The sequence below is a fragment of the Callospermophilus lateralis genome, chromosome 13 (assembly GCF_048772815.1).
Source record: "Callospermophilus lateralis isolate mCalLat2 chromosome 13, mCalLat2.hap1, whole genome shotgun sequence".
In the NCBI taxonomy this organism is placed as follows: domain Eukaryota; kingdom Metazoa; phylum Chordata; class Mammalia; order Rodentia; family Sciuridae; genus Callospermophilus; species Callospermophilus lateralis.
Window position 1 is genome coordinate 97,602,983 of NC_135317.1, and position 25,113 is coordinate 97,628,095.

The 25,113-nt window shown below is 33.9% G+C and overlaps 1 protein-coding gene across 1 annotated transcript in view; it reads left to right on the forward strand.

Annotated features, from left to right (window-relative positions):
• Acbd6 (acyl-CoA binding domain containing 6) overlaps positions 1–25,113 on the forward strand; it is a 149,922-nt gene that overhangs the window by 40,010 nt on the left and 84,799 nt on the right. Inside the window, exon 4 of the mRNA XM_076831661.2 lies at positions 13,151–13,233. Coding sequence (XP_076687776.1) covers positions 13,151–13,233 — 83 coding nt within the window. The remainder of the gene's footprint in view (positions 1–13,150; positions 13,234–25,113) is intronic.

Below are 25,113 nucleotides of genomic sequence, written 5' to 3' on the forward strand. Positions count from 1 at the left end.
CTACTTTTTCTTCTATTAGATGCAGGGTCTCTGGTTTTATTCCTTGATCCATTTTGAGTTGAGTTTTATGGATGGTGAGAGATAGGGGCTGAATTTCATTTTGTTGCATATGGATTTCCAGTATTCCCAACACCATTTGTTGAAGAGGCTATCTTTTCTCCAGTGCATGTTTTTGGCGCCTTTGTCTAATATAAGATAATTGTAATTTTGTGGGTTAGTCTCTATGTCCTCTAACAGTCTGTAAAGCTAAACACCAAAAAAACCCACAAATAACCCAATCAATAAATGGACCAAGCACCTGAACAGATGCTTCTCAGAAGCATCAGTCAACAAATATATGAAAAAATGCTCTTTATTGCTAGCAGTTAGAGAAATACAAATCAAAACTACTCTAAGATTTCATTTCACTCCAGTCAGAATGGCAACTATTATGAATACAAACAACAATAAGTGTTATCAAGGATGTAGGGAAAAAGGTACACTCATACACTGCTGGTGGGACTGCAAATTGGTGCAACCAATATGGAAAACAATATGAAGATTTCTTGGAAAATTGGGAATGGAACCACCATTTGACCCAGCTATCCCTCGGTCTATACCCAAAGGGCTTAAAAACAGTATACTACAGGGACACAGCCACATCAATGTTTATAGCAGTACAATTCACAATAGCTAAACTATGGAACCAACCTAGATGCCCTTCAGTAGATGGATGGAAAGAAAAAATGTAGCATATATACACAATGGAATATTACTCAGCAATAAAAGAGAATAAAATCATGGCATATGCAGGTAAATGGATGGAGTTAAAGAAGATAATGCTAAATGAAGTTAGCTAATCCCCAAAAACCAAATGCTGAATGTTTTCTCTGATATAGGAAGCTTATTCATAGTGGGTTGGGGGGGGCACATGGAGGAATAGATGAACTCTAGGTAGGACAGAAGGGTTGGAGGGGAAGGGAGGGGGCATGGGGTTAGAAATGATGGTGGAATATGATGGACATAATTATTCAAAGTACATGTATCAAGACACAGATTGGTGTGAATATATTTTGTATAAACCAGAGAGATGAAAAACTGTGCTCTATAATTTTGTAATATGAATTGTAATGTATTCTGTTGTCATATATAAATAAAAAAATTAATAAAAATTTTTAAAAAATAAATTCAGGTGATACATCTTTAAAAAAAGATTGAAATGACAGAATTAAGTATTATCCCATTTAATCTACAAATGGAAAAAAGGGAGTCTGAAGTTTACACTGTTTAGTAAGAATTTTTACATTAAATATATAGTGATTTGTTTTTCAGAAAGTGATATTGGCAACTTTTGCAAGGAAGAATTTTCCATTATATAATGACTGTAAAAGCTCAAATACAGCTAAGCAGCTATGCGATAGCTCACTAAGTACCATTAAAATGTTTGGGCTAGTGTACATTGAGTTTGATATAGAACTACATTTTGATTTTTAGAAAGGCAGCAATTTTATGCTTTTTTTTTTTTGGAAATTCGACTTTTTTCTAAAACATTTTATGCTTTTTTTTTGAAATTTGACTTTGCATAAGTGTGTTACTACTGTGTTGACCTTGTGCATAGGAATTGTATGTGTAAAAATGTTAGAACTTCCTCAGTAAATGCAGAGATGTCTTTTTTGTACATTTCATTTGTGAAAAAAAAAATTTCAATACTGTAGCTCTTATGTGGTGATAACCTATTACAAGTCATCTAAAGACTTAGGATGCCCATGAAAGTATTTCAGGTGACAGCTGTTATAAAGCTAGGTGCATATGATGACTATCCACAGTGATATGCATTTACACCTTTCATATTTGGACCTATTTCTTCATAAATATAGTTCACCTGGTGAAAACTTACACCGTGTGGCTATTGTTAGCATACCTGAGTGTATGCTTGCAAAAATATGTGTTATTATTGACTATGTGTAAAATGACGTATGGAGTGCTCTGCTGTTTTTTTTTTTTTTTTTTTTTTATGCTTCTCAAACAAAATTCCTTTCAACAATGCAAATGTCTTTTAGAGATTCTTAAACTATTTTTCCAGAATTATATTTTTAGGGTATTGATCTACAATTTCAAGATTTGGGATTCTATCTTTCAAGAATATAAGTGCAAACCAGTAAATCTTGTGTTTAACTTTTGGGGAACCATCAGACTATTTTCCAAAACGGCTATAACACTTCACTTTACAGTCCCATCAGTAGTGAGTGAGGGTCCTCGATTCTCTATGTACTTGCTAATACTTGTTATTTTCTCTTTTTGATTATAGTTATCCTGATGGGTCTAAAGAGGTGTCTTTTTTTGTGACTTGGATTTGCATTTCCCTTATGACTAATAATATTGAGCATCATTTCAAGTGTTTGTTGGCCCTTTAAATATGTCTTTTTAATTTTTTAAAATTGTATTTCTTCTCTAATTGTAAGGCTGTGATCTTATTGTTAGAAAGAACTGTAGTGGTTGTCTAGACTGACTTTCTGTCTGTAGATTATTCCAGCATACAATCATCTTTAATCTTCCATTGAAAAACTCCTAATCATGAAAAATTTACAGAATGGCACTGTTATTAAACAACTCTAGTTGTTAGAAGATTCTTTTTGTATTAGGCCAAAATCTATTTTACTGTTTTGTTGTTGTTGTTGTTTTTTCTAATTTGTTACATTTTTGCTTTTGAGGCCCATATAAAGTAAAACTACATAAACGGTTTTTCACATGTCTTAAGAGAGCTCTAAGCTTCCTCTTCTTCAGGCCAAATATCCCAATTTCTAAAATTGTTCTCCACCCTCATTGCTATCAGTCTCACTACCATTCTAGTCATTCTCATGTGAACAAGTATCAGTCTCCTGATTCCACATTTACAGGGTGACTATTGGAATTGAGCAGACTGTTGAGACACTGCGTAGCGAATATAGGAGAAAACATTTTTCTTATTTGAATACTGTACTTGTGCTGATGTAGCTTAAAACTATCTTTATACTTTTGGCAGCCACATTACAAATTTAATTCATTAATTTTCAGTGGTTTACAATATCATCTTTTTACATACTCTTTTATGCAGTGTCTCTTCTTTGCTAAATTCAGTACTTTATGTGAACCCATATTAAATTCCATTTTATTTAATTCAACATACTATTCCAATGTTAGCATTTTCTTTTAATCTCAAATGTGTCCTCTCATGTATGAACTACCTTTCACTGACCCTGACATCAGGGAATTCAATTAGTGTGTTTTTTTTTTATTGCATAAGTCAACCACTAATGAAGGTATATAGGATGGGATCAGAGACTGACTTTGCCACTAGAAACTTTGATGAAGGTTCATACTGATCCATTTACACATGTCTTTTGGTTAAGGCACTCAATGATAGTAAAAATAATTATTAGGCTTATTTACTGAACTCTTTACTATGTGCTATGCATAGTACTGAGTGTGTTAAGTACTTTATTTACTCCTCACCACCATCCTATGAAACAGATATTATTTTTATTTGCTTAGGGAATTTGGTAATTTAGTCTGAAGTCACACAGCTGACAAGTGGCAGAGTAGGATCCAAACACAGTCTGTCTCATCATTCTAAAATTCATACTCAATTAAAATTTGTTCTTAAGTAAAAATTCACATTATTTGGAAGTCATTTTTCTTTTTTAGTCACATGCAGTAAATATGTGTGTCAGGCACTTTTATAAGTCCCTAGGATATATTAGCACAAACTGGACTTAAAATTTTACCATTGAGAGTATAAGATGAAAGCAGTATTGGTATGCAATTTTAAATTAAGTGGTAAGGGTGGGCTGCATTGAGAAGAGTGACATTGGAATACGGACTTTTAATTGGCAAAGTATGAACTATTTAGTAAACTGGAAAAAAGGATTCCTATTTGTTTCCTTCTAAAGTTAAGTATTTATGAGACCAGAGACAGTTCCATAAGATGCTTTTTAGTTATTGTAGAGGAACCCAAATATATTGTCTGGGGAAATGTTTTTTTATTTATCTTTCCCTGCCCTGTGTATTTCAGTCTTGAGATAAACCTTAGGTTATACCTAAACAAGAGGAAGAATCTTGTGAGGAATTTTTATTTTGAGACATTTCTTTGCATTCATGAACTTGCTATTTGGTGGAACATGACTACATCTCTCTTTCAAATGGGAAGCTACAAAATAATAATACATTAGGGGCTGGGGTTGCAGCTCAGCGGTAGAGCACTCACCTAGCTAGTGTGAGGTGCTGGTTCGATCCTCAGCACCACATAAAAATAAATAAAGGTATTGTGTTCAACTACAACTAAAAAAATTTTTTTAAATAATACATTAAAAGTTAAGAATATTTCTGAATATGTATTAATAAATTTTTTCTTGAATAGTTTGGAATTCCCAGAAAGGATATTGAGCTTTGAGCTTCCATTTTAAGAAGCCACAAAAAAAGAACAAAAAAGTTAAATTTAAAGAAAAGTCAGTGAAAAGGAAACAAATATGTACTTGAAAAAAAATGAAAGCCAAAGTTGCTTTTTTAAAAAGATTAGTAAAATCCTAGCATGATTGTTGAAGAGAGAGAAGACATAACCAAATATCTTTAAAAATCCAAAAATTAGTAAGTAAATCTTGTAAGTAACTATAGCCAAATAAGTTGGTTGCTTAGGAAAAATTGACAAATTTCTCAGGAAAAAAAAATTGCTAAACATGACAGAAAGAAGTGGACAATCTGAATAGTCCTACATTTATTAAAGAAATTGAATCTTTAGTTTAAAAACTTAACTGCAGAGGAAACTCAGGTCAGAACAGTTTCATTGGTACATCGCTTCTTCCATTTGTTTAAGGAAGAAATAATGATTGGCAGAATTATCCAGTCTTTATGAATAATAGAAAAAGAGGGAACACTTCCAGATTCTTTTTGTAAGGCTAGAATAAGCTTGACAGCAAAAATCTGTCAAGATACGACTGGGATTGTGGCTCAGTGGTAGAGTGCTGGCCTCGCATGCGTCAGGCACTGGGTTCAATCCTCAGCACCACATAAATGTAAAATAAATACATTGTGTCCACCTAAAACTAAGAAATAAATATTTTTAAAAAATCTGTCAAGAGGGGCTGGGGTTGTGGCTCAGCAGTAGAGCGCTTGCCTAGCACTTGCGAAGCCCTGGGTTCAATCCTCAGCACCACATATAAATAAATTAATTAAAGATATTTTGTCCAACTACAACTAAAAAAATAAATATTTTTTTTTAAAAAAATCTGTCAAGGATTTTTTTTTTTTAAAAAAGGAAAACACAGGTCAGTTATTTTCATTAAAATAAGTGAAAAAGCTCTTAAAATGTATTAAATCAGATCCAGCAGCAAATAAAAATAATAACATATCTTGAAGAAATTGAATCAATTCCAGAAATGTAAAGGTAGTTTAACTTTGGAAAAGCAAAGTGATTTGTGGTATTAATAAAATAAGGAGAAAAAAATTATATGATTATTTTGAGAAAATCAAGATTTGACAAGATAAAAATTCTCAACAGTTCTTAATGGAAAGTTTCTTAATCTGATAAAGAATATCTACAAAATGCCTACAGCAGACACCCAACTAAGATATTTTTAATCTTTGTATATTTGTTAAATGTCTTAAACCTACAGGTTTTCATATCTGATAAGGTCACAAATATATACTTTTAAAGAAGCAATAACAAAGCTATAGATATTATGTTTAGAGAGCTGTTAATTAGGGCTGGGTCTGTAGCTCAGAGACAGTGCTTGCCTGGCACCTGTGAGACACTGAATTCGATCCTTAGTTCTGTATAAAAATAAATAAAATAAAGGTATTCTGTCCATCTACAACTACAAAAAAAAAAAAAAAAGAAAAAAGAAAAAGAGCTATTGGTCAATAGATAATATTCCATTTGTGAATTTTCTGGTGATATTAATATTACTCTCTGTATTTAAATATGAATTCATATAAATTTGATCTAGTTACCTAAGTCTTGCTTGTGACAGATGCTACTTTTTTTTTTGGCAAAGTAATAGGAATTGAACCCAGGGCTTTGCACATGCTAGGCAAGCAACCTACTGCTAAAGTACATGCCTAGCACTTTTTATTTTTTATTTTGAGACAAAAATCTCACTAAGTTGCCCAGACTGGCTTTAAATTTGCAGTCCTTCTGCCTCAGTCTCCTGAGTAGTTTTTTCAAAGTCCCCAATCTTTTCTTAACAATAGCATAACCAAAAGTTCTTGGTTAATATCTGTAGCACAACAAGTTGATCAGAGGCAACAGAAATAGATCACAAACAATGATGACTGCTAACGCTATTTCTGTAGGAGGAAGTAGAAGGAAGGAGTAGAAAACTTCTTGTCCTAAGAATGACAGAAACCTAAAATAGCCAACAAATAAGGCTTATAGGAGTTTTGCATAATTTTAATTCATGGTGAGTTAAAGGGGCTCATGGTTAGATTCTCTAGAGCTGTCTGCTCTATGCTTCCAAAATTGCCCAACCAGCCAAAGCTCTTTTCCAATACATAGATATCCTAACACTGAGAGCAGTCCACTGGGAATTTAATCAAAATCAGGTAGGACATTGAAGGATACTAAAGACAAAAAGAAAAGAATCAAATTAACGAATCAAATAAAATTGATGGTATATTACATTTAATTGGCTTTATTTTTTCTTTCTTAGTTTTCCAGAAAATAATGATGCTCTCTTATAATTGATGATATCTAGTTCCCCCACCAAAATATCTGGCATCTGTTGTACTGACACTCTGGCTTTAGAGAAACAGCCATATTTTGGCTAATAATTCTTATTATTTAATGATCAATTTGTGCCACTGTTCTTTTTCTTTTAATTTTTTTTTAGTTGTAGATGGACACGATATCTTTATTTTCATTCTTTTTTTTTTTTATGTGATGCTGAGTATCGAACCCAGGGATTCACATGTGTGAAGCAAGCACTCAACCACTGAGCTACAACTCCATCCCTGTGCCACTGTTCTTTACATATATATTTTAAATCCATAAAAATGATCATACAGGTAGGTCCCTTTATTCCCATTTTTGCAAATGAAAGAAAAGAAGTAAAGAATATAAGAGGTTAATTGATTTGTACAAAGTCATACAATTAAACCTTTAAACAAATCAGACAATAAAGCTAGTAAAAAAAAAAAAAAAAGATTCTGAAAAAGCACACAGAAGCAGGAAACCTCTTTGCATATAGTACCCTGAGGATCTTTGGAATGTAAGCTTTCACAGATAGAGAAGAAATTTTCATAAGAATTTTAAATCTTAGCCCTGAAACCAAGGTGTAGCCTGAGTCAAGTAGTAGAAATTTAGCCAACAGCTATCCTTTCCTCCTTGAGGAAAGGAGCATTTCGGTGTCACAAATGATACAGCCTGAGGCAGTAGCAGTGGGCAAATTTGATCCTACTGGCCGCCAAATTGGAATCTCTTTATTTAACTGCTGATGCACCATAAAAATCACTTAATGGTTTTTGAGTAGAGAAAAACGGAATAAACGTCTAAGTTTCTGTGAGATACATTTCATCAGAGTGGAGATCAAGAGGGTAAAGTAGCTTCAAAGTTTACCCCCTCTGATAATGAAGTGAATGGAAAAGAAAACTAAAGCATCTTTGGCAGCTTTATTCTGAATTCACTCTAACAATGGCAGATTATTTTAAAAACAGTATCTATTTTTAAAATAGTTCCTAAATTATAATCTTTTTATTCCCCCAAAATGTTGTTACATATTCTAACAAAAATATATCTGTGTAGTTACCTTTGAAAGAGAACCTAATCCTATGAAGAATGAATGTATTTAGAATATATTATAATAAATTATGGAGTCAAATTTTTCCCTTAAGATTTTAATTAAACAACCTTATTCTTATGCATATAGGTATTCATCATATCTTTGTCTATGAATGAGACAATGAAAATAACTTAAATATACAATTGTCAGTTAATGGTTTAAGTATATGGAATAATATCATGGCTTTAAAGTTAATATTTGTGGCGTCTCTGTTCCTGAGCATGGTAGAATAATAGGGATAAGATTTACCCCTTTCTCTAAAACAAGAAGAAAACCAGATCCATAGCTGCAATGAGTGATGAAACAGTAATTTTTGGATGTTGCACTACAAGCAATATAAAATTATGAGAGAAGGGAAACAAGCTAATTTCTACAGGTGGCCAAAGTAGATTGCCTGGAAGCATTTTTTCCAAGCTATTCTGTATGGAGGGTAACCCAAAATTGCCTGGCAATCTCCCTGATTTGAGTTAGAATTTGTAGGGCCAAATATTAGAAGTTGTTCCTAGATAGAGAGTTCCAGAGATCTATGTTTGATCCCTTTGGCTGAATACTAGTCTCTGTGTTTATGAGAAGAAAACTAACAGTCTGGTGAAAGAAACACAGAAAAGCAGTAGGTTGCACAATTCCTGGAACTGATATAGCATATTTTGTTTCTGCAAGTCAGAGTGCAAAAAAATATATGGGATGTATGGTAGAGGTCTCAGACAGGTTTCACCTTAGTAGTAAGTGCTAAATTAAACCCTACACTAAAGACTTCTCTTCTGCCTTAACAGAGCTTAAAAATGAGATTCCAAAGGATCAGACTGATACCAAGGAATTTATGCCAAAATAAAGACCAATATAATTTAAAGGAACACAGAAAAATCCAGAAAACATTGTTGAAAATATACAATGCTTGGCTGACAGTCTTTTAAGCAGGAAAGGGGGCGCAGGAAAATATGACACAGGAGAACAACCTATTCATAAATGCAGATGCCAAATTGAAAAGGTGATGAAATACCAAAGACATGAAGACACTTACGATAAATACATTCTTATTTGTTCTAGAAAGTGGGTGAAAACATGAGCGAAATACAGAGAAATGGAAGATTAAAAAACCCAAGCTGAAAATTCTGGAGATGGAAAAATACATTATCTGAAGTGAAAAATATATGAGAGGATTAACAGCATTTTGGCCTTGCTTAGAGAAGATCAGTGAACTTGAAGTGAAACTAATCAAAATGAGGTACAGAGCATAAAAAGACTAACCAAGAAATGAAGAAAATCCAGTGAGCTATGGGGAAATATCAAGCAATGTAGCATATATTTGTAATTCCAGAAAGACAGTGAGAGGAGAAAACAAAAACTAATAATAATGAATAATATAATAAATTCTAAACATTGCTAAAAACTATACACCAGAGTTTTTCAATCTTGAAACATTGCTATTTTGGGTCAGAAAATTCAATATTGTAGAGGGCTATTCTTTGCAAAATATAACATTTAGCAGCAACCCTGGTTCTGATTCACTAGATACCAATAGTGCTGCCTAGTTGTAACAACGAAAACTACCCTAGATATTGCCAAATGTCTAGGGTGGGGAGGTGGCAGTGATGCTGGAGGGTTGGCAGGGAAGACTAAAAGTTTCCCCTTGTTGAGAATCCCTGCTAAAATCCCATGGATCCAAGAAGCTTCACTGAACCCCAAACATAGGGAGAGGGAGCATGGGAGGAGTAGATGAATTCTAGATAGAGCAGAGGTGTTGGAGGGGAAAGGAGCTGGCAGGGGATTATTAATGATGGTGGAATGTAATGATTATTATTATCCAAAAACAGGTATGGAGACACGAATTGGTGTGAATATACTATGTATACAACCAGAGATATGAAAAATTGTGCTCTATATGTATAATAAGAATTGTAATGCATTCCACTGTCATATATAAATAAAAAATTTAAAAAAGAAAAAAACATAATGAAACCATATACAAACACCACATCATCCTCATTACGTGGGGGAAAACCTGTGAAATAGAGAAAAGCTTGAAAGCAACCAGACCAAAAAAAAAAAAAAAAGAGAGAGACAGGAACAAAAGTAGAACTACACCAGATTTCTTTACAGAGGTCTGAGGTCAACAGGTTGACATAATAAGGAAAAGACTATCAGTCTGTTATCTTCTACCCAGTTACAATAGCTTTCAAAAATGAAAGTGAAATTTGTTTAATGTGATAATGGGCCTATATGGAAAATTCAGAGGTGGCATTGTACTCCGTGTTGAAAGATTCAAACCTTTCTACCTAAGATTAGCAATAAGACATGAGTGCTTGGTTTCACCATTGAACCCAATATTGTACTGTAAATTCAAGCTAAGAAAAGAATTAAATAGCATCCAAATTGGAAAGGCAAAAGTAAAAACTATCTGTTCGCAGATGACATGGTCCTATATATAGAAAATTCACAAACTACTAGAGTTGATGACTAATTTAGCAAATTTGCAAGATATTAGAACAACATACACAAATTATTGTGTTTTTATACACCAGCACTGGACTCTCCAGTAATGGAAATGAAGATAAATATTTACATTTATAGTGGCACAAAAGAATAAAATACTCAAGAATAATTTTAACCAAGGAGGTGAAAGATTGTATAGTGAAAACTATATTGATAATAAAAACATAAATAAGTGGAAATACATATTGTGTTCATGAATTAGAAGATTTAATTTTGTCAAGATGTTAGTTAAGCCCAAATCTGTGTGGATTCAGTGCTTTCAAAATCTACCCATCTTTTTTTTTTTTTTCAGAAATAGAAAAGCTAATCTTCATATGGAATTACAAAGGGTATCAAATAGCCAAAACAGTATTGGAAAAAAAAAAAAAAAATGGAAGCTTCGAAGCCACAGTTAAGTAGTGTGGAACTGGCAGGGGGGTAAACATATAGACCAATGGAATAGAATTGAGAATTTAGAAGTATACTCTCAGGTTTATGGTCAGTGGATTTTCAGTAAGGGTGATACCAGAACCATTCATTGGGGAAAGAATAATCTCTTTAACAATGTAGGGACAATTGGATATCTATATGCAAAAGAATGAAGGTACATTCCTGTCATATAACATACACATAAAATTAGCTCAAAATGGATCCTCAGCTTAATAAAATTACTATTATAAAAGTCTTTGAAGAAATCATATGAGTAGATCTTAATAACCTTGGATTTGATCATGGCTGCTTAGATATGACAGCATAAGCTCAAGAAACAAAAGAAAGGATTAACAAATAAGATTACATAGATATTAAAAACTTTTCTTCAGAAGACTCTGTCAAGAAAATGAAAAGAAATGGGAAGAATATTTGCAGATTGTATATTCAACAAGGGTCTAATATCCAGAATATGTAAGTAACTCTTAAAACTCCCCAAAGGCAAGCCAACTAATGACTGGGTAGAGGATGTAAATAGATATTTCTCCAAAAAGAATGGCCCATAATTATATGAAATATTAGTCATTTGAGAGGTGTCTTAAAACCAGAGTGGGATACCATTTCATACCCAGTAGGATGACCATAATTTTATAAAAACAACAATAAGTATTGGTGGGGATGTGAAGAAAGCATCTTATATTATTGAAGGGGATGTAAAATGTTGCAGTGACTATGGAAAAGTTTGGTGGTTTCTCAGAAAGTTAGTACCATCTGATCCAGCAGTTCCACTCCTAAGATATATACTCAAAAGAATTGAAAACAGGTGCTCTAATACTTGTACACAGATGTTCATGGCAGCACTATTCACTATAGGCAAAAAATGCAAACAATCCAAATGTCCAACAACTGATGAATGAACAAATAGAATGTGGTAGTAGTATATACGTAGCATAGAATATTGCTCAACCATAAAAAGCAATGAAGAACATGCCATAATATAAATAAACCTTAAAAACATGCTAAGCAAGAGAAGCCAGAGGTAAAAGATCACATTATACATGATTTCGTTTATATGAAATATCCAGAATGGATAAATACATAGAGACAGAAGGTAGATTGATGATTCAGTGTTTGGGGGATGGGGTGGGGGAAGACTGCTATGGGTTCAGAGTTTCCTTTGGGATGATGAATATCCCACTTAGATAGGGGTGGTGGTTGCACAGCATTGTCAATATGTTAATGCTACTCATTTATACACTTTCAAGTAGTTAATTTTATGTTATATGAATCTCATGTTAATACAAAAAAAGTGAGGGCAAAATACTTCAGGCAAATCAAAACAGAGATAATAAAGAATAAAATACTCAAGAATAATTTTAACCAAGGAGGTGAAAGATTGTAGAGTGAAAACTACATTGAAAACAAAAACCTAAATAAGTGGAAATACAGATTGTTTTCATGAATTAGAAGATTTAACTTTGTCAAGATGTTAGTTACATTGATGAAAACCTGTGAAATAGAGAAAAGCTTGATTTGCAGTACAATAAATGTTAAAAGAACTTTCCTCAGGTGAAAGGAAAATTACTTCAGAATGAAAATTTGGACCTGTGTAAAGGAATAAAAAGTACTAGAAGTTCTGAATAGATGGGTAACTACAAAAAGCCCCCTCCCCCACCCATTTTAAAATCTCTTTAAAAAAAAGATAATGGAGCTTACTGTTTCGTCCCTGACATGTAAAGAACTAGTAAATCACCATTCTTGTCCTGGATAACAACCTGACCAAACCAGAAATCCAGGGCTGTTCTTGGTTCCATCAGAGATTTGAGGTACTCAGTCCCTGGTCCACTGTGATAGTAAAGAAGGCCAGGGATGCTAATCATGAGAACATGGATTGAACTTCTGTGTGCTGATTTTAGAAAATGTTTCCATGGTAGTTTGCTCCTTTTTTCTTTTTCTTTTTTTAAAAAATATATCTGAACCTCTTTTCCTCTTTCTTCTACCTTCTCTACTTTTTTCTTTTTACCTAAAAATATTTTCTTTATGATTGAATTTGAAATTTTACCATAGTTTAGTTTTGTTCTTGTTTGTAAACTTTAATTTTACAAATCTAGATATGATTTTCCTGATCATATTCATGTCTAGTATTTATATTTCATTTTCATGCTTTCACATAAACGTCCATGTTTTCAACATTGAACGTCATCCCATAGTCACCTAGGGGATTGCTTTTAGGTGGCTCCAAAAAGTGAAACTGAATGACCTTAAATGACCTATTCTGTTGCTGACCGGAGGATCCTGTCGCTTTTCTCGTACCACCTCAAAATTATTCTTACAACTTGAAGAAATGGTTGAGAATAGAAGTTCTGGTATTTCCTTAAGCAAATTAATGTTTTACAACTGGCTTAAATATACTTTGCTTTAATCTGTATGTCTTTTTTTAATTTTTTCCCCTCCCACAGATACCAGAGAAGAAAGGAAAAGAGGCAAATAGTGGGTTTGGCGGGCCAGTTGTTAGTTCTCTATATCATGAAGAAACCATCAGGTAATTTCTCTTATGATGTTTGATAATACGAATCTACGTATGTGTGGGTATGTGTTTGTGTGTATGTGTGTGTTCAAGTTTTTTTTTTTTTAATCTTGAAATCTTTAATTTGTAGAGTACTTTTTTCTTAACATGAAACTGATTTGGTATTATCTCTAGTAGGATAATAAATGGCCGGAAAGAATTCTGTAGTGTATAATCTTTAAAATCAATAAGTGTCTGAACTAGTGCCAAAGTGTCTGAACAGTGAAAATATTATCACTTATCACTTATCATCAGGATCTGAGTCAGTGCCTTTCCCACCTGGTTGGTAAAGCAGGGTTTTGTGTCTCAGACAATCTAAAACTGTGAATTTTTGTTGTTAATTTTCCTCAAAATACTATTTCTTATAAAGATTCTAATAATTTACTATAATTCTAATTAGACTAATAATTCTAGGTAAAACTCATTTAATTCCCTCCAAAAGTTATCTTGGAGTGTAAAATAATGCAGCCACAATGGAAAACAGGGTGTAGTTTCCTCAAAACATAAAAAATAGAATTGTCGTATAATCCAGCAAGTCCTCTTCTGGATCTATGTCCAAAGGAATTGAAAATAGAATCTCAAAGACTTCTTTGTACTCCCATATACATAGCAGCACTATTTACTATTTTCAAGAAGTGAAAACAACCAGAGTGTCCAATGGCAAATAGATAAACAAAATTTAGTATATACATACAGTGGAGTATCATCCAGCCTTAAAAAGGAAGGAAATTTTGACAGATGCTACAATAGGAACCTTTAGACATTGCACTAAGTGAAATAAGACAGTCACAAAAAAGACTAATATTGTATACTTACTGAGTTACCTATAGTAGTAAAATTTGTAGAAATAGAAGGTAGAAGAGTGGTTTCCAGGAGCTGGAGGGAGTGGGAAATGGGAAATTTTTTAATGGGTCAATTTCAGTTTTACGAGATGGGGAAGTTCTAGAGATTGCACAACAATATGAATTATGTTTCATACTATAGAACTGGACAATTAGTAATGGCTAAAATGGTAAACTTTGCTATATGTTGTTTTTAGAACAATTAAAAAAATTTTAAATATTATGTATTAACAAAGCTTTAATTATGTATAGAATTTCATGGATAAATTTTTTTTCAGCACTATATGTAAATCAGAAAGGATTCTAGTGCTACTTTAAGGAGTCATGAGACACTTTCTTCTAAGATTGTTACTTTTCAAATTAAACAACTACCAAAAAAAAAAAAAAAGGACTTCTTGCTTTGTTACTCTTTTACTCTTTTCAAGTTATCAACTATTCCTTTTCTTATTCATTAACATGTAATAAATGTTTCAAGTGGAAAACTGTCTTCACCTAAATTTATTGAAGGGAAATATCTATCTTTATAGAATGAAGAGGGAATTGTACCAAAAATGTATGCTTCTCGCTTACAGAAAAGAGCTTATCTAACATGAAGAAGCAGCACTATGAACTGCCAAGTAGCATTGTAAGAGGGAGAAATTACTGGTACCTCTTAAAATCAGAAGCTTGAAATGCTCATGGTTTCCAATTGTTGACCAGGCAGTCGGTTAATGCGAGGGGACCTGTCTTGAATCTACTTGCATAGCAAGCACTCCCTTTTTATTTAGATCAAATGCTTATTCAGGATAAGATGGAGGGAGACTGATGGAGATTTGAGGGGGGACTAAAGACATCCTTTAGGATTGCTACTGACCTGGAATGCATTTGCTAATTCCAGTCCCTATGATGGACCCTGAGAACACTGCGGAGCCCATTAAAGACTGAAGGAACATTTTCAGAGTTTAACCCTTCCCTCAATCTTTTTATACCCAGAAAGTGTTTGGGGCTTATTAATTTGCACATTCTGTCTTTAGAGTCTTATAAAAAATGGCATCTTAGAATCTTAACCTACTAATCAAAGTTTGTTAAATGTTCAAATCAAGCTATGTAAGAGTCATTTTTCTAGATAATAGGAGGTAGTCATTTCTTCTCTATTTTGCTATAATCTTTTGCTTATACTTTTGTATAATATTTACCACATTATGCCACACTGAGTTACAGTTTTTTTAAAATAATTAATCCTGTCCGTTAACTTAGTTTTTGAGAGCAAGGATCATGCTTTCTTCATCTCTGTGTTTCTACTACCTGAGGAAATTCCCAAAACTTAATAAATGCCCTGAGCTTCGGAGGTATGCCCAGACAAAGGCTTTCCTCAAGGAGTTGACCGATGAGTAGCCTAGGGGACATGTCATAAAACAGAGTGCTGCTGGCTTGTTTTCCTGTGGTGTGCCTGTCTCAGCTCCTTTCCTACGTAATCCAAAAAATTTAAATAACTAGGAAAGGAAAGGCTGTTTTCCTTCTGTAGTCGTATAGATAAATGAGACTTCCTTGACTTTGTTTAAAAAAAAAAAAAAAAAAAACCCTAAGCCTAAATTCCTAACAATATAAATCACTTGTGTTTAATAATAATGATCTTTATTTATGTATATGTGTGTGCTAATTTTCTTAAGGGCTTCCAGTTTCCAGTGTTTCCAAAATGATCTCTCAGTTTCTTTTGAAATGTCTAGTGACATGACTGATCACAGTAGCCCTACAGAATGTGAAGTGTATCAGAACTGAGAGTAGAAATCTGGGTGAGTGTAATCCTGAGGTAAACTATTTTGAAAGGGTTAATCTTACCCTCATTCCTCACCCACTTCTTAAAGAAGTGACTGTTAGATTTACTTCAGTATTTAGAATCTTGATCATGAAAAATAATGAAGACTAGTATAGTTTATTTTTATAGTTTATTTATTTATTTATTTTTTTGGTGTGTGTGTGTGTGTGTGTGGTGTGGTGTGTGGGATTGAACCCAGGGCCTTGTGGATGCGAGCCAAGCCCTCTACCAACTGAGCTATATCCATAGCCCTAACGTAGAGATTTTAATTCAGCTCAACACACATTTACTGTGTGAATCTACAGTGAGACAAAATATTGTGGATATTGTGCTTCTCAGCTTCTTCACTTTAAATTATTATGTCCTAGTTGTTTGGGCATTTTCATATAAGTCTCTTTAATAAAGATTAATTAATCTAGTGAAATATGATCTTTTGCTACAGGCAAACTGGTTAGAGTTGACTTTGCTTCATTATGTCATCTAGATATTAGTCTTCTTATGTTATCTTCTAAATCCCTATGTTCTGGGACATACTAAGATATAAAACAGTAGGAAACATGCGTGTGAGAAACCATTGAAAGCCTTTTAACTATTGCAAACAGTAATGTTATTATTATTAAAGTAGATCAGAAATCACAATTAGTCATATTCTTATTAGTTGAATTCATTTTATTAGGATAATGAAATCCAATTATAACAAAGCAGATCATAATAAAAATTCTTCTATGTTGAGATGTTGGATTATCCTAGTGAAAGACCATATGTAGTTCTTATGGTTTCTAAAGCAGTCACAGAATGCAGTTACAACACTGAAGACAGGCTGCTTCCTAAAGTTTATGTGATCAGATTTTGCTTATACTTGGGTGGAATATGGTATCAGGTGTTTTATTTTTCTAAAAGGAAGTTGTGCTTTAATTGATATTAATTGCAAATTCTTGGCAGAATTATGTTCAGCTGAAATGAAAGCCCACACAATAGGTTTGAAAGTTTTAGAAACATCCAATGGTAAACTTGGATGAAAAAAAAAAAAGCTTTTCCTATAGAAGCATTGTTTTTTAAAAGGATGTAAAACAATGCATTTTGAAGATCTATTTTGGATAATTTTATACACTAACTCCAAATTGTTTTCACATTTGAAAAGGTCAGGGAAAGTAGTATCTAATAAATCCATTTGTTTGGGTTTAGGTTCCATTGTTCTGGCAGCTCTCCTGGTTAATATACAGTGTAGATGATGAGTTAAGGGTCCAGTTGAGTTTTGAGGTTTTTTAATGTAATTCATTATATTTATTCTGAGATGATTCATAAACATTAACTCATTAAATGTCTGTTGATACTTTCTCTACATTGTGCACAGCTTTTAGACTAAATGTCATAACTGGTTGAGTTTTAATATAAACTGGGGCCAATTCTGAGCTTGCTTCTTGATTTGTTTTGGTTCTGATCTTTGTTTCCACTCTTTCAGGATAAGATGTCACAGATACAGAACTCAATATTAACATCCCAGAGTCCTGACGCTGATTTCTCATTCTGAAGCTAGCTAATTGTTCTGTAATATAATAGAAGGGGTACAGTGTGAATCTAATTAAATACAAAAAATTATGGAGCCAGGTCACCAGCATTTGAATGCTGGTTCTGCCACTCATTAACTGTGACCTTGAGCAATTTTTGTATCTCTAAAAGAGAATAATAATAGTATTGTCTCAAAATGGTACTTACGTGGATTATATGAATGCATTCTAGAACAGTTTCTTGTACAAAATAAGTTGCTGTGTAACTACAAGTTTTCATTAGTATTGTTAGTCAGCATAGGAAGTCCTACAGAGGAGACCCCAGGGCTGAACTTAGTAACTGAAATTACAGGTCCATCTGGTTATCAAACTAAATACAAATTGTTTGCTTTTGCAAAAGAAAATAGCTATTAAATTTGTTTTGAACTGTAAAAACTGGTGTAACAAGTCTTACACTGAGTGCCATGGCACATGCCTGTAATCCCAGGAACTCTGGAGGCAGAGGCTGGAAGATTGTTCATTCAGAGCCAGCCTCAGCAACTAAAGCAGGGCCCTAAGCAATGTGGTGAGACCCTGTCTCTAAAATAAAATATAGACAGGCTGGGATGTAGCTCAGTGTTTAAGCACTCCTGGATTCAATCTCTGGTATCAAAAAACAAACAAACAAAAAACAGAACACATAACTCACATTTACCTTTTCTTTTGGGGGGGGGGCAGAGCTGGTGGGTGGCAAGTGGTTAGAGAGACTGAACTCAGGAGTACTCTACCACTAAGCCACATCCCAAGCTCTGTTTTGTATTTTATTTAGAAATGGTCTCACTGAGTTGCTTAGCACCTTGCTTTTACTGAGGCTGACTTTGAACTCTCTATCCTCCTGTCTCAGTTTACCTAGCTGCTGAGATTACAGGCATGCACCACTGCACTCAGCGGTTACCTCTTTTTAGATCAGCTGTGACTCATTTACACTTTGGAGGTGGGCAGGGAAAGCACCATAATAATAAGCATGGGGTTTTGCAAAGAGTCAAAGGATTCACCAGTATGTATATATTGACACACTTAAGAATTATCATTTTGGGCAGACAATGTAACACAGGCCTATAATCCCAGCGACTTGGAAGGCTGAGGCAGGAGGATCACAAGTTCAAAGCCAGCCTCAGCAATTTAGAAAGGCCCTAAGCAACTTAGCGAGACTCAATCTCAAAATTAAAAAAAAAAAAAAAAAAAAAAAAGGGTCTGGCAATGTGGCTCAGTGGTTAAGCACCTCTGGGTTCAACTCTGGGTTCAATATCTGGTACCAGAAAAGAAAGAAAGAAATCATTTTGGGTAAATTATATACTTAGATTTAATCTAGACATTGGCACATATGCTGAGACATTAGGGCAAGAATTAAAAATATAGTAAATGAAGAGCATATAGTACCAACCTGCAATAAGATTTGGTCTTCCCTGTAGTATTTTGTAGTTTGATACATTGTAATCTATCAGAATTTTATTAATTCCACTTACATAGGCAGCCATCTGGACCTTCTCTAAGCAGGACCAGACTAGTATACAACTGAAATGATTGATGGGCTCTGGAATTGATTAGTTGCTCTGTGAGACAAATGAAGTGTTTTGGCAAAAAATACCAGAGGTCACTGCTTGTGGTCAGACACAAAAGCCTGTAGAATTTCAAAGAGATGCTTTCATCATTGTCTTATAAACTTTCAGTTTTTAAATAATAATTGATTTTGGAAAAATTTTTTAAATCTTTCCATTGGTTAATTCATCATGAAGAATGTAATATAAAAAAACTAGAATGAAAGTGATTGTTTTATATTTTAATTTTATATTCTTGGTTAAAATATAAGCTAGAATGACAGTAGCATAAAAATTTGTCATTTACACATAAATTGTACTGTAAAATTTTCCTGAAAGAGCTGTGATTAGATTAAAAGCTATAACATATATAGTTTTATTGTAACTTAAAAGTTAGATGTTATAATATTCTGCTTAAACAATTTAACTTTGTTAGATAGAAAACTAGTTTTTTCACTTTATTTTTTCATTTATAGTTGTAGATGGACATAGTACCTTTATATTAATTATGTGTTTTTATGTGGTGCTGAGGATCTAACCCAGTGCCTCAGACATGCTAGGCAAGTGCCCTAACCCTGAGCTACAACCCCAGCACTGAGAAAACTGTTTTTAACAAATGTATTTAAAGAATCTGAAGCTTCAGCAATGTGTGTTAGGGCTGCAGGGCAGCCTAGAGGTGGAGTGCTTTCTGTGAGGCTGTGAGTTCCAACCCCAGTATTGGAAAAAAAAAAAAAGAAAGAATATTTGTTTTGGTTTCAAAAATGAGTGTTTGGATTTTTTTTTTTTTTTCTTTTAACAGGTTAAGTTGTTCTGGGACACCACTGTACTGTCCTTAGCACTCAGAGCATCCCTCCATCTGTTTGGTTGGTGGTAATATAATCTTTCCCTATTTCACTGTGTTGCTTATGATCAACATTGTATTAACACTTTGGTGATAGGTGATAAATTGGATGACATATGTCTTGTTACATTCTGGTTATTCTTTGAGGACTACACAAGTGTGTATAGGCAAGTGGGCAACTCCCCCTCCAGGATCTGACTGCTCAAAATGAACTTGAGTTATGGATTTATTCAGCCTGTAAAACCTCAGCTGGCATAAATAATTGAGAAAGCAAAGGTTTGTCTGTGGTGCATACCTCAGGGACTCATGTCTCCTTTCCTCCTCTCTACCTCCCTTTCTTATGAAAATGATCCCAGTTGCACTTCTAGATAATAACACACCAAGCAATTAAAAGCCATGGGTGGCTGGAGAGAGGAGAAAAGGTTTAGTTAATGAGCTTTTCCTCTTCCAGTGCCCATGAGAGCCTCGGGAATGACAAGGCGATTAAAGCAAAGAGATAATTATAGATTATGTGAAAATGGGTCCCTTGGGACAAGCAGGTCTTGACATAAACAGTAACTGTTGTAAGAGTCTCCTGGCTCTCAGATTCACCCTTTTCTAATGTGCTTCATTGAGCTTCTGTGTGCTCAGTGTCATGATGCCAACCAAGCATATAGGCAAATCCACCTGTTTGCAGATCAACAGCCCTTTCTGAACAAGGGGTCATTCATCAACCCAAACCATCATCCACTCCTCTTAGTCCTTTTTTTCTTCTTTTCCCTTCCCTACATTTTTCTCTCTCTGTCTATCCTTCCAGTTTTCCCTTCTCTCTTATGTATTTTATGAATACAGTACGTGTGAAGAACTAGGCACTTGGACTTGTTCACCAAGTGTGATGTGTGTATGTGTGTACACATATAAAGGTACATGTAGTTATGAGGCTACTATGTCCCTTGCAATAACAAGAGGCACTGTTACAAATAATATGAACAAAGCCCCTCGCTATCCCATCTCATACTGGTTTTCCTTTTAGCTTTTGTTCACACTTCTCCACTCCCATTGGCTTTTTTTCTTTGAAGATCTGATTAATATTTGATGGATGAATTGATTGACAGTGTTATATCAAGATATGAAAATGACCCTAGCTTATAACATATACTAAATTTTTAAGATAATGACAACTAACATATGTTGATTGCTTATTATATTCTAGTAATGATAATATGTTATATGTTATTTCACTTAATCTTCAGAATGACCCTATTAAATGTAGAATTTTTTTTAAATATCCCTGTTTTACAGATGAGGAAACAGATTCAGAGAGGTTAGGTTACTTACCCAAGGTCACTTCCCTTAATTGTAATTTTGGTTCCTGAGATGTTTAAGGAATCATTGTTAATTTCTAATTAATGAAATTAGGTTTGATAGTTATTACTCTATTAATATACTGAACATCTTTAATTAAATTTTTAAAATTAAATCTCTTTTCCATTTAGTTTTCTTAAAAATGTGCTTTACAAGCTGGATGTGGTGGTACACATCTGTAATCACAGCTACATGGGAGGCTGAGACAGGAGGATTCCAAATTTGAGGTCAGCCTGGGCAACTTAGTGAGGCCATGTCTCAAAATAAAATAAAAACGGATGGAGATGTAGCTCAGTAGTAGAGTGCACCTGGGTTCAATCCCCAGTACTGTTTAACAACAACAACAAAAAAAATGTACTTCATAGATAAAGTAAAGACTGTAGTCTTTCAATTATCAGTACACTGGCAATGATGTTTCCTTTGGATTGTTTATCAATTTGAGAGTTACCTTGGTGGTTAAGAATGTAACCCATCTGGGCTGGGGATATGGCTCAAGCGGTTATGCGCTCGACTGGCATGCGCAGGGCGCTGGGTTCAATCCTCAGTACCACATAAAATAAAATAAAGATGTTGTGTCCACCGAAAACTGAAAAATAAATATTAGAAAAAATTCTCTCTCTTTCTTTTAAAAAAAAAAAAAATAGAATGTAACCCATCTCTGTAAAGTCCTTTTAGCTCCTTTTAGCAGAGGGTTCCCTTGTCTCTACCTCCTCACCAACACTTGTTTTCATTCATCTTTTTGATAGTAATCCATCTGACAGGCATGAAGTGATATTTCATTGTGAGGAATAGAGATTTTGAGCATTTTTCATGTATCTGTTGGCTATTCGTCTGCTTTTTTGAAGGATGTTCAGATCCTTTGCCATTTTTAAATTGGTTTATTTGTTTTCTTGCTCTTGAGTTTTTGAGTTCTTTATATATTTTAAATATCAACTCCTTATCTATATATGATTTTCTAAGCATCCTTTTGGAGTAGCCTTCTACTTGCTTTTGGCCTCTACTCTGTAAAATTTTGGGTAAGGACAGTGGCATTCAAAAAATCACTTTGTAGTTCCTAAGAGTTTTTGTTTGTTTGTTTTCCACTTATCTAAGATTTTATTTTTTAATTTTTTTTATTATTGGTTGTTCAAAACATTACAAAGCTCTTGACATATCATATTTCATACATTTGATTCAAGTGGGTTATGAACTCCCATTTTTACCCCTTATACAGACTGCTGAATCACATCGGTTACACATCCACGTTTTTACATATTGCCATACTAGTGTCTGTTGTATTCTGCTGCCCTTCCTATCCTCTACTATTCCCCTCTCCTCCCCTCCCCTCTCCTCCCATCTTCTCTCTCTACCCCATCTACTGTAATTCATTTCTCTCCTTTGTTTTGTTTTTTTTTCCTCTTTCCCCTCACATCCTCTGTTATGTAATTTTGTATAACAATGAGGGTCTCCTTCCATTTCCATCCACAAAATTACAACTATCTTATATTTGATAAAGGGGCTAAAAGCATGCAATGGAGGAAGGATAGCATCTTCAACAAATGGTGCTGGGAAAACTGGAAATCCATATGCAACAAAATGAAACTGAATCCCTTTCTCTCATCATGCACAAAAGTTAACTCAAAATGGATCAAGGAGCTTGATATCAAATCAGAGACTTTGTGTGTGATAGAAAAAAAAGTTGGCTCCTATCTACCTACATATTGTGGGGTCGGGCTCCAAATTCCTTAATAGGACACCCATAGCACAAGAGTTAAAAACAAGAATCAACAAATGGGACTTACTCAAACTAAAAAGTTTTTTCTCAGCAAGAGAAACAATAAGAGAGGTAAATAGGGAGCCTACATCCTGGGAACAAATCTTTACTCCTCACACTTCAGATAGAGCCCTAATATCCAGAGTATACAAAGAACTAAAAAAATTAAACAATAAGAAAACAAATAGCCCAATCAACAAATGGGCCAAGGACCTGAACAGACACTTCTCAGAGGAGGACATACAATCAATCAACAAGTACATGAAAAAATGCTCACCATCTCTAGCAGTCAGAGAAATGCAAATCAAAACCACCCTAAGATATTATCTCACTCCAGTAAGATTGGCAGCCATTATGAAGTCAGACAACAACAAATGCTGGCAAGGATGTGGGGAAAAGGGTACACTTGTACATTGCTGGTGGGACTGCAAATTGGTGCGACCAATTTGGAAAGCAGTATGGAGATTCCTGGGAAAACTGGGAATGGAACCACCATTTGACCCAGCTATTGCCCTTCTCGGACTATTCCCTGAAGACCTTAAAAGAGCGTACTTTAGGGATGCTGCTACATAGATGTTCATAGCAGCACAATTCACAATAGCTAGACTGTGGAACCAAACTAGATGCCCTTCAATAGATGAATGGATTATAAAAATATGGTATTTATACACAATGGAGTATTACTCAGCACTAAAAAATGACAAAATCATGGCATTTGCAGGGAAATGGATGGCATTAGAGCAGATTATGCTAAGTGAAGCTAGACAATCCCTAAAAAACAAATGCCAAATGTCTTCTTTGATATAAGGAGAGCAACTAAGAACAGAGCAGAGAGGAAGAGTGTGAGAAAACGATTAACATTAAACAGGGGTGAGAGGTGGGAGGGAAAGGGAGAGAGAAGGGAAATTGCATGGAAATGGAAGGAGATCTAAGAGTTTTTAAGATAACATCTAAAATTTTTCATTCAACAGTAAATGATTGCAAAGGATATAATTTCTGCCATTTTATAGATAATGCAATTTTTAAATAAACACATCACTCTAATGGAATCTAGATAATATAAGGATAATCCATTTTTAAGCATGTTATTATTAAGGAAAATGGGGCAAAGAGTACACAGGATCTCTTTATTATTTCCTCCAATTGAGTGAGTCTTCAGTTAACTCAAATAAAAATTGATTCTGATCTTGATTAAAAAGTTGACTTGAATTCTTCAACAGAAATTTTATATCTCATTTTTTTCATTTCTAGATAATTTTCCTTTTGAAGTTATATATTTCTGCATAGTCTTGTGACATTGTCATAATTATTTACAAAAATATGTATGTAAATTGAATTTTCAAAGATTAATTTTCTGTGATCTAAAAGTTTTAAGCATTTATTTTTATTTAATTTTATAATTCTACAATTACTATTTCTGTACAGTTGATATGTATTATTAAATGTATGTAAGTTATGTTTATAAGTTTGTTGTTATGTCATCAAATGTAAGTAAAAGATGACTATTAATAAGATGGATGGGACTTTGAAAAAGTTTATTGTAAACAGACCTTTTTTTTGGCCCCCCAGGTGCTGGGGATCAAACTTAGGGCCTCATACATTCTAGGCAAGCGCTGAACCACTGAAGTACACCCAAACCTGAATAATTTTTTTATTGGAATGATCATAATTCAGTATCAAGTCTGTTTTTTGTTTTATTTCAACTCTTCCTTCATCACCTCAGTTATAGAAGGCCTTCTAACACCAGATTTTACCAAAAGTGTCACTTGATTTAGTACCCTGGAGCGTTTTCTATCTTGGGACACTACATAATAATGAGGTGTATACCTTACTTTTGTAAACCAAGAAGAGAGTGTTGGAGTAGTAAGAATTTACAAAAGGAGAGTGGTGATGAAATATTTACTACAGGAACTGTTTAAGGTAGATCTGCTTAGGGAAAAAAAATCATTCATTGAGAAGTTGAGGAGCTAGAAACTGCTTCACTTAAATCCATACCTGCATTTCCCTTTAAAAGTCTTTACCCTAGAGCCCTTACTTTGAGGAATTAATGAATTAATTTGTATTTTTTGAAGATATTGAGTATATTTTTGTGGATATTTTCTTTAGGTTTCCATGCATCAGTAAATGCTCATCCAATATCTGTTTACTTAAATACTGTTTTGTATCTAATTTCAATTTGGTTGATTAAAAAAATTG